The sequence below is a fragment of the Telopea speciosissima genome, chromosome 7 (assembly GCF_018873765.1).
Source record: "Telopea speciosissima isolate NSW1024214 ecotype Mountain lineage chromosome 7, Tspe_v1, whole genome shotgun sequence".
In the NCBI taxonomy this organism is placed as follows: domain Eukaryota; kingdom Viridiplantae; phylum Streptophyta; class Magnoliopsida; order Proteales; family Proteaceae; genus Telopea; species Telopea speciosissima.
Window position 1 is genome coordinate 838008 of NC_057922.1, and position 16694 is coordinate 854701.

The 16694-nt window shown below is 38.0% G+C and overlaps 1 protein-coding gene across 1 annotated transcript; it reads right to left on the reverse strand.

Annotated features, from left to right (window-relative positions):
- Positions 1-10087: 10087 nt before the first annotated feature.
- On the reverse strand, positions 10088-14650 carry LOC122667269 (vacuolar protein sorting-associated protein 45 homolog). The gene is given in 12 exon segments (XM_043863522.1): positions 10088-10279; positions 11170-11226; positions 12050-12088; positions 12091-12242; positions 12365-12497; positions 12575-12609; positions 12612-12675; positions 12768-12863; positions 12866-12901; positions 13034-13252; positions 14325-14402; positions 14537-14650. Coding segments are annotated over 12 exon segments (1215 nt in total).
- Positions 14651-16694: the final 2044 nt, after the last annotated feature.

The window sequence follows — 16694 nt, forward strand, 5'->3', positions numbered from 1 at the left end:
CAGCTCCAACTGTGAAGCCCAAGAAAGAAGATATTAATTGGGTTTTGAGTCTGGTTCTTGTCTAGCCAATTTTCCAACTTGAGTACCAACTGTTGTTAGTTCTTAGTTTTAGCTGAGGGACCTGAATTTCCTTGATAAGGCACATAAGCTCTAAGTTTTGGATATTCTATGGAATTTTTTGTTTCATTTTTAAGCTTTAGCTGAGGGATCTGAATTTCCCTGATGGGGCACATAAGCAATAAGTTTTGGACTTTCTTTTGGAATTATTTTTTTTTGGGTGTCAATCACAATGACTTGGAAGTCTCTTTTCTATGTCAATTAAGAATTGGCCTACCCATTAACACTTCGAACAGAATTAAATTTTAGCTTCCAATAGTTGATCATCTTCAATACCCAATTTTTTTTTATGGTCCCCATCTCTTTAATTTTCTATAATTAAATAAAAGTAAACCTAATAGTCTTAGGTTGATTAATAATTTGGTATGACAGGTGTCTATTGATGCATCCATATAATAATAAGAAGGGAAGATATCATTTATATTAAAAAAAATTGCAAAATTAGATTTTCTACATGGATTATTGATGAGCAATTTTAGGGAGAGATTTTTTTTTTTTTTTTTTGTCAGATCCAAGGAAGAAGAAACCTAGAAACTTTGGTTTCAAGTTGTAGCTTTGATAAAAGCTCATTGGAGAGATGATATATATTTAATATTTTAACATCCAAGTTCCAACCATGACAGCTCTACATAGGATTGAAAAAGCATGTAGAAAAGGAAGATTCAAAAGAGAAAGGAAAGGAAACCAGTGGCCACAAAACTAGTTGCACAAAAAACCATGGGGGGACACCTGCAGTTGGCAATAGTGTTGTCAAATCCCATTTTGATCTTATGCACACCCTGGCTGGAAGTTGAGAGTGACATTGTTTTCATCTCTTAAATTATTTGAACTCTAATGAGGACATGGTTTCTTACCCCAAAAAAAATTAAAAATGAGGACATGGTGTACCCATCACTCCAAGGCGGTTGGAGTTGGCCACTTCTAAGCAACACTCAAAAATATATCTATTTCTGATGAGTTGAGATTTGAAGAAAGGTGACCCACACCTCCACCTCCTCACCTATAGACTTGAAATGTGCATAACTGCATCTTGGGAAGTACAGATTAGATTGGTTCGGGTTTGAGCCATTATTGTTAACCTTTCTTAGACATTGATGAGGGAAGACTCTGACTTGTCCACCCGACCCATTCTGTTGTAGCTATTATATATATGATGGGAAAATTAAAATCTATCAACCGCTGGGATAGGGTATTCTAGGACTTCTGTGTCTATCTCTCTCCTCTTGATAAGAAATGATCTCGTTGTCTTTTTATTTACGATACCATTTTGTCGTACTTCATTGGCGCATTCCTCTATGTCATTTGTTCAGAGAACCGTCTCCCATATAGCATATATATACTGCAATTTTTACGAGTATTAAAAGTTGACCCACACCAGTAGGCCCAACCTGGATTGACTTGTTGAAGCCCGAGATTGTCCCAATCGATTGCTAAACATGTCAGGCTCCAACATCGATCAATTAATAATCGAACATTCCTGGTGCAAGATAGTGGCCCGACTACCTGGCACTCACCTGTTTGGGACTAATTGAACATTGTGATCACCAACATATTACTGACCTTTTATAGCCCGTTTAAGCTCATTAAGCCTGATTATAGTCTGTCCCGTTTACCGGAAAAAAAAAAAAAAAAAAGAGCCGCCTGATTATAACCTATCTAAGAAGTGTTTATAGTCCAATTAGTTAATTAGCCTGTTTAAAACCTGATTACATTGAATTCGAATATAGACTGATAACCAATCTACTGATCGAATAAAAATGTCTATGCCTAAGCCTGCTAGAGTTGATTACTTAAACAGACAACAACAAAATGATATCTTAATTTAGTAAGGATCAAATAAACTTGACTGACATTGATAAGCCCTAGCAGATGACACCGTAGCAGTTTCTGTCGTTGTGTCCAGCTTGAGCCAATATTGTTAACCTGAATCTGGAAATGATTTACAAGAAAAGGCTCTGACATGTCCACTCGACCCATCTTGTTGCCGCTATATTTATAGCACATACTGCAGTTTCTGTCAATGATCAGGACCATCAGGTAATGTTAATATTGGATCGGGTGCTGCAGAATCTTGTACAAAAGTTTTGGCATTTCAATGGTTTGCCTTTGCCATATCTTCTGTTTAACAATAAGAGATTAAGACAATATATGTCTGGGTAAGGTCGATATCAGAGTGAATTGATGATGATGATGATATCATGGTTTTGGCACTTCGATGGTTTGCCGTTGCCAGCTTGGGGGTGTGCGGTAGAGGAGCCCGATCCATTGGTGATTAGATCTAACAATGAAATTCATTATTCCAAAAGCTCAATCAAAACGTCAAATCACAGAAAAAATTATTTCTTTCATTAAGGGTAAAATTCTTTTCTTTTTTTCTCTTTCTTTCTCTTTAATGGGGTGGGCAGGTGAAGAGCTCCGTCCCACTCTAAGGGATATGATTGATAGATATAGGGATATGCCTAACTTGGTGAATAATGAAGGGAAATAAAATAATAATTTTAATAATAAAGTGGTAAAAAATTAAATAAGTTAATAAACTTTCAATTGAGGCATATGGTTGAAAGCAAGGAATATGTAAAAGTCATTCAAAAATTTATGGGTTTGGTAAACAGAGAAAAGATAGGATGGAAAAAAATTTAATGATATTTTGGTTGAAAAGTAAAGAAAATTATTCTTGACATGGATGAAAAAATAATTTAATTGAATGAATTTTTTTTTACCAAAAAAAAATTTCTATAAAAAAAAAAAGAATTTCTCTCTCCTACTCTAATCATGTGGGGTTTCATATAAATAATACCATTATTTGTATGACCATTGGTGTGTAGCTTATCCGGATTCATTGGTGTGGCATCTAGATTCCCCATCCACGAACACAAACAGTGGCATAGTGAGGTAACGAAGCTTCTCCCAAAATTTATTTCGGGTTTAATCAATCAGAAGCAAGTCTTGACTCTTGAGTCTTGAAGCGAAGTTGATTGGATACCCATCTATCTATCTAGGTTTCCAAAGCTCAAACAATATATGTTTTTTTCATAAGCTAGATCATCTCAGATCCACGTGTCAGCCAATTGCTGTGCCCGATACTGATACCTAACTGAAAGCCCAAACTTTCGCCTTTTCTTTATTGGGGTAGGCAGGGGAAAAAGGCGGTTCCACATACACTTCCACTCTAGGAAATATGATCGAGATAGGCACATATGCACAGGGTTTTAAAACACGGAATCAGTTATTAGAGATTCTGATTTGGATTGGATCGGAATTGATCCAAATCGGTGCTCAAGAACCATACGATCAGTCCTCATATTATAAAAAAAAAGAAAAATTCTAAGGTTTTTAGGTGTGAATTGATCGTATCGGATCGGTGTCAGTCACAAGTGATTCCTATTCAAATCGGCAGATCCACTGCTCCAATTCCTTATTCTTAAAATCCACCATATGCCCGACTTGGTGAGTAATAAACTGAGATAAAAACAGAAGTAATTGACTTTATTCTGAAATTCTCTATTATATGATGGTCAATTGAAAGATGCCCCTTCTCACCACTACCATCACCGTCTCTTCTTGGCCCTAACTCTGTTACCACCACCCTCTCCCAAAGAAATATAGAGATGTTATTTTCAAAAAATTGAACTACCAAATGAATTTCTTATTCTTAAAATATTTAAGATTTGATCCAATCAAAACAATTTCAATTTCTTGATTATTTCATGAAATCAATCTGGACTATTGACATGAATCTCTTATTTGTGGTTGGACAACCATTGAAAGCCTCTAGGCATGTATGATGTCATATAAAGGGACAATGTGTCAATCCTTCTAGAAACCTTAAAATATTTGTTTGAGGTTCAGGGTCAATATTGAAATTTTATTAAATTTGTTACTAACCTACAAGTGGGATTGACATATTGTCTCATTATATTGACATCATACACACCTAGAGGGTTTCAACGGTTGTCGATTTATATACATGAGATCCATGTCATTAAATGATGAGAGAGAAAAGAGAATTCATTTGAGAGCATTCATATTGCCAATAAAATTTTTTTATGGGTAGATTCATATTGCCAATAATGATAGATAAAACATTTAAAATGGGGGTTTGGGATCTAAGGGTAAAATTAAAATTTTATTAAATCTACCAATGAGAGGGTCTAAAATCTGAATATGCTAACATGCAAGTGGGATCCATAGTATCTCCAACTAGATCTCAGGAGTGTATCTCGCTTGTCTGAATAAATAAATTAGTTCTTTAACTAAAAAAAAAAAAAAAGGGATCATAGCGATCATTTTGAATGCACTTATATTGGCAAAATGTTAATAGATAAAGAATTGGAACGTAGGCTTGTATCTATAAATAAAATTGAAATTTTATTAAAATAACAATTGAAATCCTTAATAATTCAAAAAAGATGCAATGATTTGCTAAATACATGGGTTTTCCAAATTAATGAGATAGAGACTCTACATTGGGCTAATATCTATATTTTATGTTGAACTCAATAAACCTTAAAATCTATAGATATATACATGCATACATGTTTAGATACGCTTGGGTTCTAGTTTTGACTTTTAAGAGTTTGCCCTTTGGATATCCTTTCCTTTCCCATATTCATGTATCAAATTTCAATCAGAAAATGTTATATCATATGGTATAATTAATTGAAAATTTTTACTACTTTGATTGAAAATTAGCTTTTGATTTTGGTTCATATAGTTGGTGGGGTCTGAAATTGACATGTAGTCTACCAAAAGGTTCTTATTTTAGGATCCTATATTAGGCCAGGGGCTTTGACTACCCACATTAGCTTTTGATTTGGTTCAAATCCAATCATATCTTATTAGGCTTGTTAAGATTACTTTTTAAGAAATCCTTACTTCACAAAATAATATCATATAAGCAAGAATTTGTAAAACAACCAACTCCATAGAGCTTCACATATGAAAAAAAATCCTCTGCAACGCCTCACATTTTAGACCTGAGAGCTCGATACGTGGAAGATGAGACATCCAACAGTGTCAAGCTCGAAAAGAAAGGAAAAAAACTGGGTCAATCAAACTCACATCGTTGGATGAAGCATCTTCCACATGTCGAGCTCTCAGGTCCAACCTACAAGGTACCACAAGATGAAGGAATTGCATAGGATTTTAATCCTTCACATATTACAAGGCCATATCTACCATGCAAATATGCAATACCTGTCTTGATTCTTAAGTCCTTTTGATATGTTAAAATCTACTTGCAACCAAGGATTCAGGTTTGGTTTCAGCTAGACTCGAAATAAAAAATTTCGCTTGAAACCTGAACAGTTTTTCTAGCAAGTTTCGAGACTCCTAATACTAAAACAAGTTCAGGGCAAGATCAAAACCACTAGAATGTTACTGCTGCTGCCAAATCAAATTATACCTCTAACTTTAAATCTTGCACAAATCTTCCAACAACATAGTAAAGTGTCGCTTCCGTTGTGTCCGTCTACTACCAAAGTACTTGTTCCAACCTTGTACAACAGTGATTTGACCAAGAAAGCACCAAAATTGATGTTTTCAAGCTTCTAAGTTGAAACCAGGTGAAATGAATGAAATGTGATAATTAAAGGTCAAAGTAACAGTTTGGCTGAAATTTTTAACAAAACAAAACATTTGACCACAATTCAACCGAAAACTCAAAAATTTGATTGAAATATATGCAATCCATGGCCAAAAAGGGAATCGTGTTTTAGTTTACTCTGATACATGCAAACAACCCAATCCGTATTGTATGGTGATAGATATGGCCACCGATATCCATACTTATAAGCATGCTTGCAGTTGCAACAAAAAAAAGGATTCAAATCCCATTCTCCCCTCGGTGAATGTGATCCCAGTCACTGTGGGTGGAGGGAAACTCGGTGCTAAAAGAAATATGATAATGGCATAACGAAAAGTCATTAAAAAGTCAACATTTTGAAAATAATGAATGAAATGAAGTCTAATATTTTGTTAGCCTAACCGTTGACAAGGCTCATAAAATTCTACAAAATGGCATGTCCAAAAGATGTCTTTATCTTTCTAACTTTGATTGGCCACAATGAGCCACCATTTGTATCAAATCTTTTCTTTTTTTTTTTTGGTAGGAACCAATAGTATCAAATCAAGACAACCAAACCAAGTATCTTTCTAGAAACCAATCTTAAAATTAACAAGGGAGCTCCTTTGTTGATAAATAGATCTTAAATGCCAAAGTCAATTAATACTAATTCATGTAATCAAATCTTCAGAATCTAATTTTTAATGTGAACAAATCTCCCACAGCGCGCATATACCGAGTTACTAGTAATAGGTAGCGATCAGAGTAGTAGCCTTTTGATAGGTGATAGGGACCTGCCTAGTGCCTATAGATTTAAAGGGTAATAGACCCCCCCCCCCTCTTTCAGGGCCAAACTTATACTCACGACGCATTAAGAAGCAGCAGTAGTGGAAGAAGAGTAATGCAATTTGAGATGGGAAAATAAACAAAAGGATTTTCTGTGCTGAGATCATGTATAATCACTGCCCAAAGGATGTGAAAACAGAGGAGGTATCCTCATGCGTCTCCCAATTAATGTTTGGCCAACTAAAAGAGATTAAAAATTGTCTAATCAAACAAAGTCTCTAGGCTTGAAGTTTTTTATTTTTTGGGATCAGAGAAAATTATACACTATAACCATAGCTACGACCTACCATCAAGTTCAAGTACATCCCCAAAGAAAGAGGGAGGCATGCGTAACAATTTACAAAGAGAAGAGACATGAGAAAATATTAAAAGAGCTTACAAGTCGGACAGAAGAATTTGCAGTCCTCATACATGCAGTAGAATCATGGTTCGAGTAACCGGAAACAGTGGTGGCCGATTCCTATCCAAATTGAGAAGAATCAGTCATATCTGCAAAGATGGAGTTGGACTTGAAACATCTGACATTGTTCTCTTTGCCCTGCCCTTTCTCTCTCTTTCACAGTTCCCCTATCTCTCAAATATGGGACGCAATCGGTTTCTTCTTCTCTTTGATGGATGCCATCATGCTGTAAACTTACAGAAAAATAAGGATACACTTGAAAATTCAATTAAAATATAAGAGCATTTCTGTCTTACAAACATTTGTCCCGTATCCATGAAAAAGCCAACCAAACAAGCAATAGAGTGAAAAATTCAACATTTTTTTTCCACCTTATTTATTATCTTTGCCATTCATCCCTCCAACATGCGAGGCCAAATCTGCCAACTCCCCCCCCCCCCCACCCCCACCCCCACCCCCACATATAGAAGAAAGTATGGATAAATCACATATCAAATTTTATATCCAAACTCAATCATTTACCTCCCATGTAATGTCATAGCCTCCAATTATGTCTATGCACCTCCTTGGTTTTAATTCCTATGATTTATTTTTCTCCTTTTCTAATCATAAGTATATATATATTTATATACTAGTCAGTTCGCAAAGGCATACAATGTTGCCTTGGAATCATCTGAATCTGAATACCAACAAAATAGAAAGAGTAGTGTGAGAATTCTAACTCCTCGTTGTCAACTTAGAGATAAGCGATCATATAGCTAGTTGTCTGACCATGCACATGTTTCATGGGGATATTCCTTTCTAATTCCAGAAAATAGAAATTGATTTTTCTTCTTCCCTTTGATCATTATATATGCATTTTTAAAGCATAATAGAGCCTGCACCTCTCTAGTTGCAGAAAAGTCTTAAGTTGTAAATATTTTTTTTAGGCAACAGTAACAGAATCTGGGATCAACAACCACACAGAAGAGAATAGTTTCTCAGCCTGGTGGGACAGAGGACCAGTGCCTGTGGTGGAGCTCCTTCCTAATATATAGATAATAACATTTTCAATAGAAAAAAAACAAGGACATAGTGCACAAGGCTCCCGTCACTGCTGGGTCTGGGGAGGGTCATAATGCACGTAACCTTATCCCTGCTTTTGCAAAGAGGCTGTTTACAAACTCGAACCCGTGACCACTTGGTCACAATGGAGCAACCTTCACCGTTGCACCAAAGCCCACCCTCTAACATTTTCCATAGAAAAAAAAAGACTCAAATATATGTCTCTCTGCTCTGGTTTCATCGCCTTCCTATTTCTCTCCTCTTTCTCCCTGTAGTGATCTTCCTTTGTAATTCTCCTCTTCCTTGGTGCTTTAGGAGTCGACTGTTCTTCTCTCTCTCTCGGGGGTTTCCTTTCCTTCGTCTGCAACTCTGTTTTGGGTGTCCTCATTTACCTTAGGCTTTCGTCTCTCAGTGATTTAGAGTTGTTTGTGCTCTCTCGTGTCATAAAAAGGGATTTTTTCAGCTGAGATTCACAGAGCTCAAAGCTGTTGTTCTAGTTCACAATCAAAGAGCGATATGAAGTGTTCTTCATGACCTACCTCTGGTTTGAAGAAATCAAGATTCTCAGTTACAGTCCATCCTCCTGTGGTAGATATTCTCTGGCTATTCACGAGCATCTGTTGAAATGGATTCTGATCATCAAGGCTACTATCATTCACATCAGAGGGATAAAAAATGGAACCCCAAGCTAGGGTCTCATAAATCCCGGCTATGGAAGTGGTGGTGTTCCTCTCTGCGAAGGCATAGAGCAACATCGGTAGGTAATCTGCCTACCCCAGGCTTCAATCGGGTGTCTACTCAAGCTGGTATGGCTTCCTCAGAGTGTTCGAAGCATGTGTTAACGACAACAAGCTTTGATTCTGAGCAGTGAAGTGGAAGTCGACAGAACTTCACGGGTTTACTGTGGGGTGGCCTAAGCCTCCATTCTATTTACTAAAGGAGTTTTTAGTTTCCTCTTGGCAACTTAAGGGTGCTAAGAGTATTTCTATTACTGAAGGAATGAGGTATCATCTGCTATGGTTACATAAGTTGCTCCTTGTGAGCCAATGCCTGTGACTGTTAAACCACAAAATGAAGGGCTTGCCAATCGAGATATGCATTCAGGGCCTTCTAGTGGTGTACTTGGTGGCCTCAGGAGGCCTGCAGAGTGGATTCTAAGTACTCCTGCTATTGCTTCAACCATCTTATGTTGACCTTCCAGATTCCACAGAGATTCTGAGTACTCCTGCTATTGCTCTGGATGTTGTTCCTAAATTGAATCCTGCAAATGTAGTGCAGGCTGGGGCTGAAGGCCCAGGAAATAGTTTGGCTTGGATTTTTCAGTAGAGAATTTGCCTTTTGATTTTGCGGTTATGGTTGGTGATGTTCACATCCAATGTTCCTCTATGTTTGATAATACTGAGGAAGGGTCGAGACCATGGGTAAACCGGCTTACCAGCTTATTGGTCATTTGGCTAGCACATCAAACCAACCCAAAGAGCTTGTAGCTACTGAGGTGACCATACCTCAACTCCCAGGTTACCATTTTTACTCCCACATTAGTTATTATCCACAACCACTTTTATGCGTTGGCAAACCCTACCTCCACCAACAGTTGCTAGTGAATATAGCTCCGTTTACCTCTCACATCACGGTTGCAACCACCCCCTTAGGTGTGTAGTTGTTCCCTCTGTTGAGAAGCAACAGCCATAGGGGTCTCCTGCAGATCCTATGTTTATTTCTCCTAAGAGCCCTACTTCTCCAGGCTCTACTCCAGAGCCTTGCTCAAATCAAGTAGATGATGGGTTTCAGGGTAAGAAGTGGAGCATATCTTTAAAGGCTCAAGTTCTGATGTAGCTGAGATGGATGATTTTAGGAGGTATTCTACAATTGCAAAAGCATATGACCTTCACCCAAGGCTGTCGAAAGCTGCCAAACACTGTAAAACACTGAGGTGAGGTGCCCCCTGCTGCCACCTAAGCCCGGATGCTCTAGTAACACTGTCAACATGTCACATCAATGTCAAATATCTAAAATACCCATGTAAGTTGTGCCAACACTCCACAGGCCTCTGTGACTAACCAAAGTACCCCTGGATGCTGATTGTCACCTATTTAGGCCATCAGTACTTTGTAAAATTATAGAAATACCCCTGCAATGCTGTCCATGCCTGAAAATGATAGAATTACCCCTGGATGACTCCCAATCACTGTGAGACCTTTGTGTATACTGCCAAACCCCTGTAATACTGTCACTACCACTGTGAACACTATAGGAACTGCTGGGGATGCAGAGAACACTGTCCAATCACTGCTTGCAATGACAAAAGTCTGCCAACTCAACCAGAAATAAGTTGTTTATGTTGTACCGAGTCTACTGAACACTGTAACTGTCATGGACTGCCACTATCACTATAGTGCACCAAGATGCACTGTGTTGACAACAACAACACACATGCACTGTATTGACAACAATGACAACCAACGCACAGACATTGCCATCTGCAGTGTGTGTTCAACAAATTGTTCATCTGTATTATTTATTATTTTCTTTTTGTTATTTCTCATCTCCATTCCGGTCCAGCTTCTCAGCCTCCTTGTTAGGAATTGCTCCTATTTTTCTAATTCAGTTTCTGTCCTCCTTTTTCTTCATCTAATTCTGATTCTAAGTTATAAACAGAATTTTCCTAGCTAGTTTCTTTATAATTTCTCTTCTTCTATCCTGCTTATTAAGTGTTTGCTAATATTCCCCTTAAGTCTACCTACCACAACCTTCCCCCCCCCCCCCCCGGGCCCCCAAAAAAAAAATTTCATCCTACATCTAAGATACTGAAGCTGCTATCGATTTATGGACAAGGTCACAAGAGCAATGCTAGGAAGCAAGAAGATGTAACAAGGATCAATGCCACGTACCTTGCTAAACAGACAAAGAAAGGTGGAACCTGTCATGCTTAGTTAAAAGCACCAGTTGAATAAGAAAAAGAATAGTAACACATGGTTTAGTCTCTTCCTAGCACACGTCTTCTGAAATAGGATTAGAAGAAATTGGAAATACTTGTGAACAAAGGATTGGAAAGATCAAAAGATGAAATAAAAAGCCAGAGTCGTGATAAATGAACATTACGTTCTAAGGTAGCATGGCTTGAAGCAGTATTTGAAATTTTGTAAAACCAAAAAGAACAAGCAATTAGTATATCAGAAAACAGAACATAGAACACCACCAGACGTAAACGGTCAATGTCAGAGATGCCTTCATTGTTTTGAAGATTCATCACGGTCTGCAGAAGTGTGCAGGAAACAGAATCAGAATTTTGTACCGTAAAATACCCAAGATGCTTTTCACTCGAACAATATCCCAAATCGCAGAAAACTCACTAGAAGCTACAAACAGTTACCATTCAAAACAAAAAAAGATATAACCATTTAAAAAAATGTGAGTAGCTCTAAGTCGATTAGCCTCAGACTATGAGAAAAAAAAGATTATCCTGAATAACACAATAGCAGGTGATCTTGTTGGAATGAATATATCCTGCAGGTAGAAAACACTGTTTCTATTATTATTAGTAATTACGATTTACGAGAGAGGTACAGCAGTGGAAAAGAAAAAGAGGGCAGTTGAGGCAGTGCTATGAGGGGTGACAGCAGGATGGATTCAGCATGGGTCTTGACTAACCTGAACCTAACCCCATTGAACATGATCGACCTCAACAAGAACCTGACATGCAAAAATGGCAGATGGAAGAGAGAGTGGGGTCAAGTTGAGCCAGTACTGTACGAGACAATGTAAAATTTCAATGACAAATATAGTTAAATTTCCTGAAACTAACCACTCGGCCCCCTCCACATTCTTTGATCTAATAGAACTTAACTATGAACCTCGATCAGGTAAAGGCTATAGATTCCCCCAGCATAATTTATCTGTATCTATTTATAAGAGCAGTAAATATTAAAACTACCGCTACCTGTATTTTACTTCACAAATTTGTCAACTGATTATAAATTATTTTACTTCATAAATTTATCAACTGATTGCAAATCACTGTTCCAATTTCCAATAAATAGTAATTTCACACAGGTAAAGAAATGATGCCAATAAATTACCTCAAATATTGCAGCCACCTGCCCATCATTGCAAGCTAGCTATATCGATCTTGATCTGTTTGTGAAACTAGCATAAGTTTTAGCTCCTCAACTATCTTGCTCAGTTCTGTTACTATTGTAACATGCTTCGATCGACACGTTACCTTGCGTTTTCGGTACTCACGGTAGTTATCAACAAATTTGGCCATGTCTTCTGTAGAACATCAAATGTTCAAACTATGCAATTAGTTGTCAAGCACATTTAAGAGGCACGCTTCTGAACAAATAGACCAGAAATAGTAAAGTACTGTTTAAATTTCTTCAGCATATATGCACCTATTGTTTGAATGTTTTGGTTACTCTTCGCAACCTGCTGGATTTCATCTACCATTCTCTTGATGTTCATTCCAAGATCTCCAAAATTTTCATACATGTTGCGCTTTAAAGGCATCTTGTCCTGATGACAGAACTACCTCTTATACACAGAAATCAGTTTTCAGGATGGTCCATCACCAGAAAAAGCATCTAAAACAAGAAAATGCAGACAAAAGAGAGAATTATTTCCACCTGCTGGTCCTTGAGAATTTGCCGATGTTTCTCAAGTCCATTTTATTTTCTTGAATGCCAATCAACTCATGGACCGTAGCCTGTAGGAAGTGACACAATCAAGTAACTTCCACATGTCTTGAGAAGCAAAAATTTTCAAGAACATGAGAGACAGGGCTATGGTAAGTAGTACCTGATATGTCAATTGATTTACTAATGGTGTAACAAGGTCATCTCTCCTATCAACTATAAGCAAAAGTAGAGAAATTCCTGATAATCTGAAATAAAAATTAAAAAAAGACCACTTTCCTGTTTGTACATAAGTTTCTGCAGTGATCCAAATAAAAATTTAAAAAAAAAAAAAAAAAAAAATCTCAAATGAAACCCAGGTCCAAAACAACAAGACAACGTATAAATGCAGGTTATATCTACGTGAAGTTACCACAATCATATGCTCACCGTTGATTCCTTTGCAATGTCTAATGTCCGTTGATATCTAATAACAGGTCAACGTTTCACTGCTAAGAAAATAGCAGCAATACCAACAACCACCCAATCAAAATAGTTCTGCCAACTCAAAGGATCCACCACAACTGCTGGAAACATGTAAACATGGTTGAAAGGCACATTTAAAGTGAAATGCTAAGGATCAATGGCTACAGAATCTGCATAGAACTCCTACAATATCAAATTGACATAAAGCTTTAACTGTTCAATATCTTAAAGGGAAAACCGATCTTAATCCTCCTTTGGTTGAAAATAGACAGTCCAATGACTGAATTTAAGGATATGACTTCTCATCAAGTTTACTGATTCAAACACTTATGGTGGTTTATTAGAGTTCTTAACTAAAGGATAAACAAAAAGCGGACTCTGCTGGGCCTCATCGAGAAGCCACCTTTCATGGGCCCTTGATCTCGTATAGTATAGGGAATGGTGCAACATCTTCACTTCTTCAATTGGGTTGTTGTTCAGTGTACCCTACTGTATAAAAAAGAATGCATTTCATTCAAAGTGAGATGCTCCAGAGAAAAGAAAAAGAACATGGGTAAGAATCGACAAGGAATCCAGGAAATCGTAAAGGAAAAAAAAAACATGAAGAGAAAACTAAGAAAAAGACGTTAGAAAGTACTTGGGCATTGGGGAATTTTTGGGCTTCTTCTCTTTGTTTAGCAGAGATTATAGAGGTGATACTCTTGAAATTGAGGACCGGAGAAAGTAAACTGCTTTTATTGTGCCACGAAATTTAGTCTCACATGTTCATATAAGTGGCAGCCACCTTTATATGATACGGCGCGTTTTAAGTCTGGAAATGGGCCTTAGGAACAAAACTGAGGTGGGTTGGAATGTGGCTGCACCGAACAATATACACCTACGTACGATGCATTTTAAAGTCGTGCAACAAATCTTAGCCAAAGCGGACAGTATCGTGACATGTGGAGCCTGTCGTAGACTGTGACATTTCATTGGTATCAGAGTCATAGTATGGGGGAATGCTATTTGTATGATTCTATAGTGGAAACATGGACAGTGTGCCACAAAATTTGGTCTCACATATTTATATAAGTTGCGGCCAACCTTCACATGATACGATACGTTTTGGGTTTGGAAATAGGCCTCAGGAACTAAACTGGGGTTAGCTCGAATGTGGCTGCACCGGACAATTACGACCCGTTTTAAAGTCGTGCAGTGAACCTTAGCCAAAGCGGATAGTATCATGACATATGGGGCCCACCGTGTACTATGGCACTTCAGCTTTGAGGTTTGACATGGATTCCTTGGCTGTGGAATCCACCATTTCAACTAAGAAAACTTCAAGAACCTCCGACTGAGAAAATACAACACTTACCGCACTAAAATGTAACAAAATTGGGGGATTTTTTTTTTAGTAAATTAAAATAAAAGGGGGGAGGGGATGAGGCGAATTCTTGGTCTCTTGTTAATTTTGGTCGATTTTCTGACGAAATTGGAGAAGAGAGTGACGATACCTTCTGAGAATCGAGGATGAGAACCTTCATGCCAGAAGTCATGCACCATTCGCGTGATATAACCTCCAGCGGCAGAAATCTGCACCATTTATGTCCTCGGAAACAACCCCCTTGAAAGCCTTCTTTGGTTTTGAAGATCTACCAGTGGAAGCAACCGAATTTGACTCTCGGACCTCCACCCCGAATTCAGACCAGACGCATTTTTCCTCTCGACTTAGGTTGGGGTTAGAGGGTTAAGGTCAACTATCATTTAAAAAAGGATAAATTATAGATCACCCCCTGCTTTTGTAAAAAACTCAAATGTCCCCCTCTGCAGTAACAGTGTTAGTCTACTATTAGTTATTGATATGAAATGACTATTTTACCCTTGTACTACAACATTTTACAATACTACCTTTCCTTCGTCTTCAACAGTGATGCAGGGGTGTGAAATGACTATCTTAAGTCAAACCAAAAAGTGAAAAGATAATTTTAACCTTAACCTCAAAATTACCCTTGCTCCTTTCATCTTCTCCGTCTCCGTTCCTGATCGATTGCAGGGGCAAGAGCACACTCTCCATTCTCCATTTCCCTGTGCGCTGGCGCACAGAAACCGCAGGAGACAATGAGATAACCGTTGGACTTCCTTTAACTGGACTTATTGGCGACGCCAAGGCCCCCTCCGGTATCGTGCTCTTACATCTCAGCAATGGTGAACCGCAGAAAATTGGGTTGTTAACGACGTTTGGGGAAAACTGGAAAGGGACGTCGGTACGGCTCCTGTGAGTTGATTACTGGACACATTGAAATCCTGCAGATTAGGGAGATTCAAACCTGTAATCGGGCCAGAAAACTGGTTTCCTTCAAGGCATAGAGTGAGAAGGTGAGTGAGATGATTGACTATGACCGGAGATGTTGTAAGACAGATCGAGACGGTAAAGTCGGGTAAGAGAAGCACAGGTCGACGGTTTCATTCCTGCTACTGAATGGAGTTAGGGTTTTAACAAAGGAGAGAGAGAGAGATGGGATTTTCATGTGATGGGAGATGCGACAAACAACAACAATTTGATATGATCTCAGAAGCACTCAGCTAAGTAGGTTCGCCAAAACACCCATATTTACACCTGTCACAGACCTCACACTAACATCAGCACCAAATCCCGCTGCACCTTCAGTTTTTCCTTCGAAACCAAGAATGTGACTTCTTCCATCCTACACATAATACACAGGTTTCTTCCCTGCTTGAAAGGGTAGAGCATTAGCTGCAATAAACAATGTTGACCACAAAAATCAGTGCCAACAAAAGAGAGAGAGAGAGAGAGAGAGAGATGGAAAGTGGAGCAGGGACAGAGGGATCTCAGGCGACTCAGTCACCGCTGCAAGAGTTTTAGCAATTTGGGGAAGAAGGAGAGGGAATATCCGATTCCTTGTTTTAATTAAAAAAAAGGGTAAATACATGTTGGGTATCTTAGAACCAAGGGTAAATAATAATTTTACTCTACTTAAGGATAGTTTAGGGTTTTCAAAAAATTTAACTGATTGACATCATCACTTAAAAGCATAAAACTAATGTTAGGGACTAATTTACCATTTTGTGATCTAAATCAGAGAGTGATTTGAGTTTTTCAAAAAATGGGGGTGATTTGCGTTTTGATTGAAAACCAAGAGGTGATCTGTAATTTACCCTTTAAAAAACGTTGGCCGGAATCGACTGTTCGGAGTTTGGTGCTCACATTTTTTACGAGCACACGGACTGGAGTAATGAATAATGACCAATGAGTTTGCATAAAAAAATTAAAAAAAACAGGAAAACAATTTCATGTACCTCCCTTGAGGTTTGCCTTAATTACATTTTCACTTGTAAGGTTTCAAAAATATCATGTACCTCCACTACTTCCCAAATTAAATAATAAAAACACCCAATCCATTAATTGTAGACATTAAACGTTAAAGTTGTGTTTTAATTGATCAAAATGCCTTCATCAAAAGTTTAGGGTCTGAAAAAACCTGCAACTCATCTTCCTCAAATTGTTTTCTCAAAACTTGCAACTCATCACCTATGTCTTTGTAGGCATGGTGAATGAGGTTTAAGAGAACTGGGAGGGCTCAGGGTCAGGGCAGGGCAACGGGACACACACACAGACACAGCTATG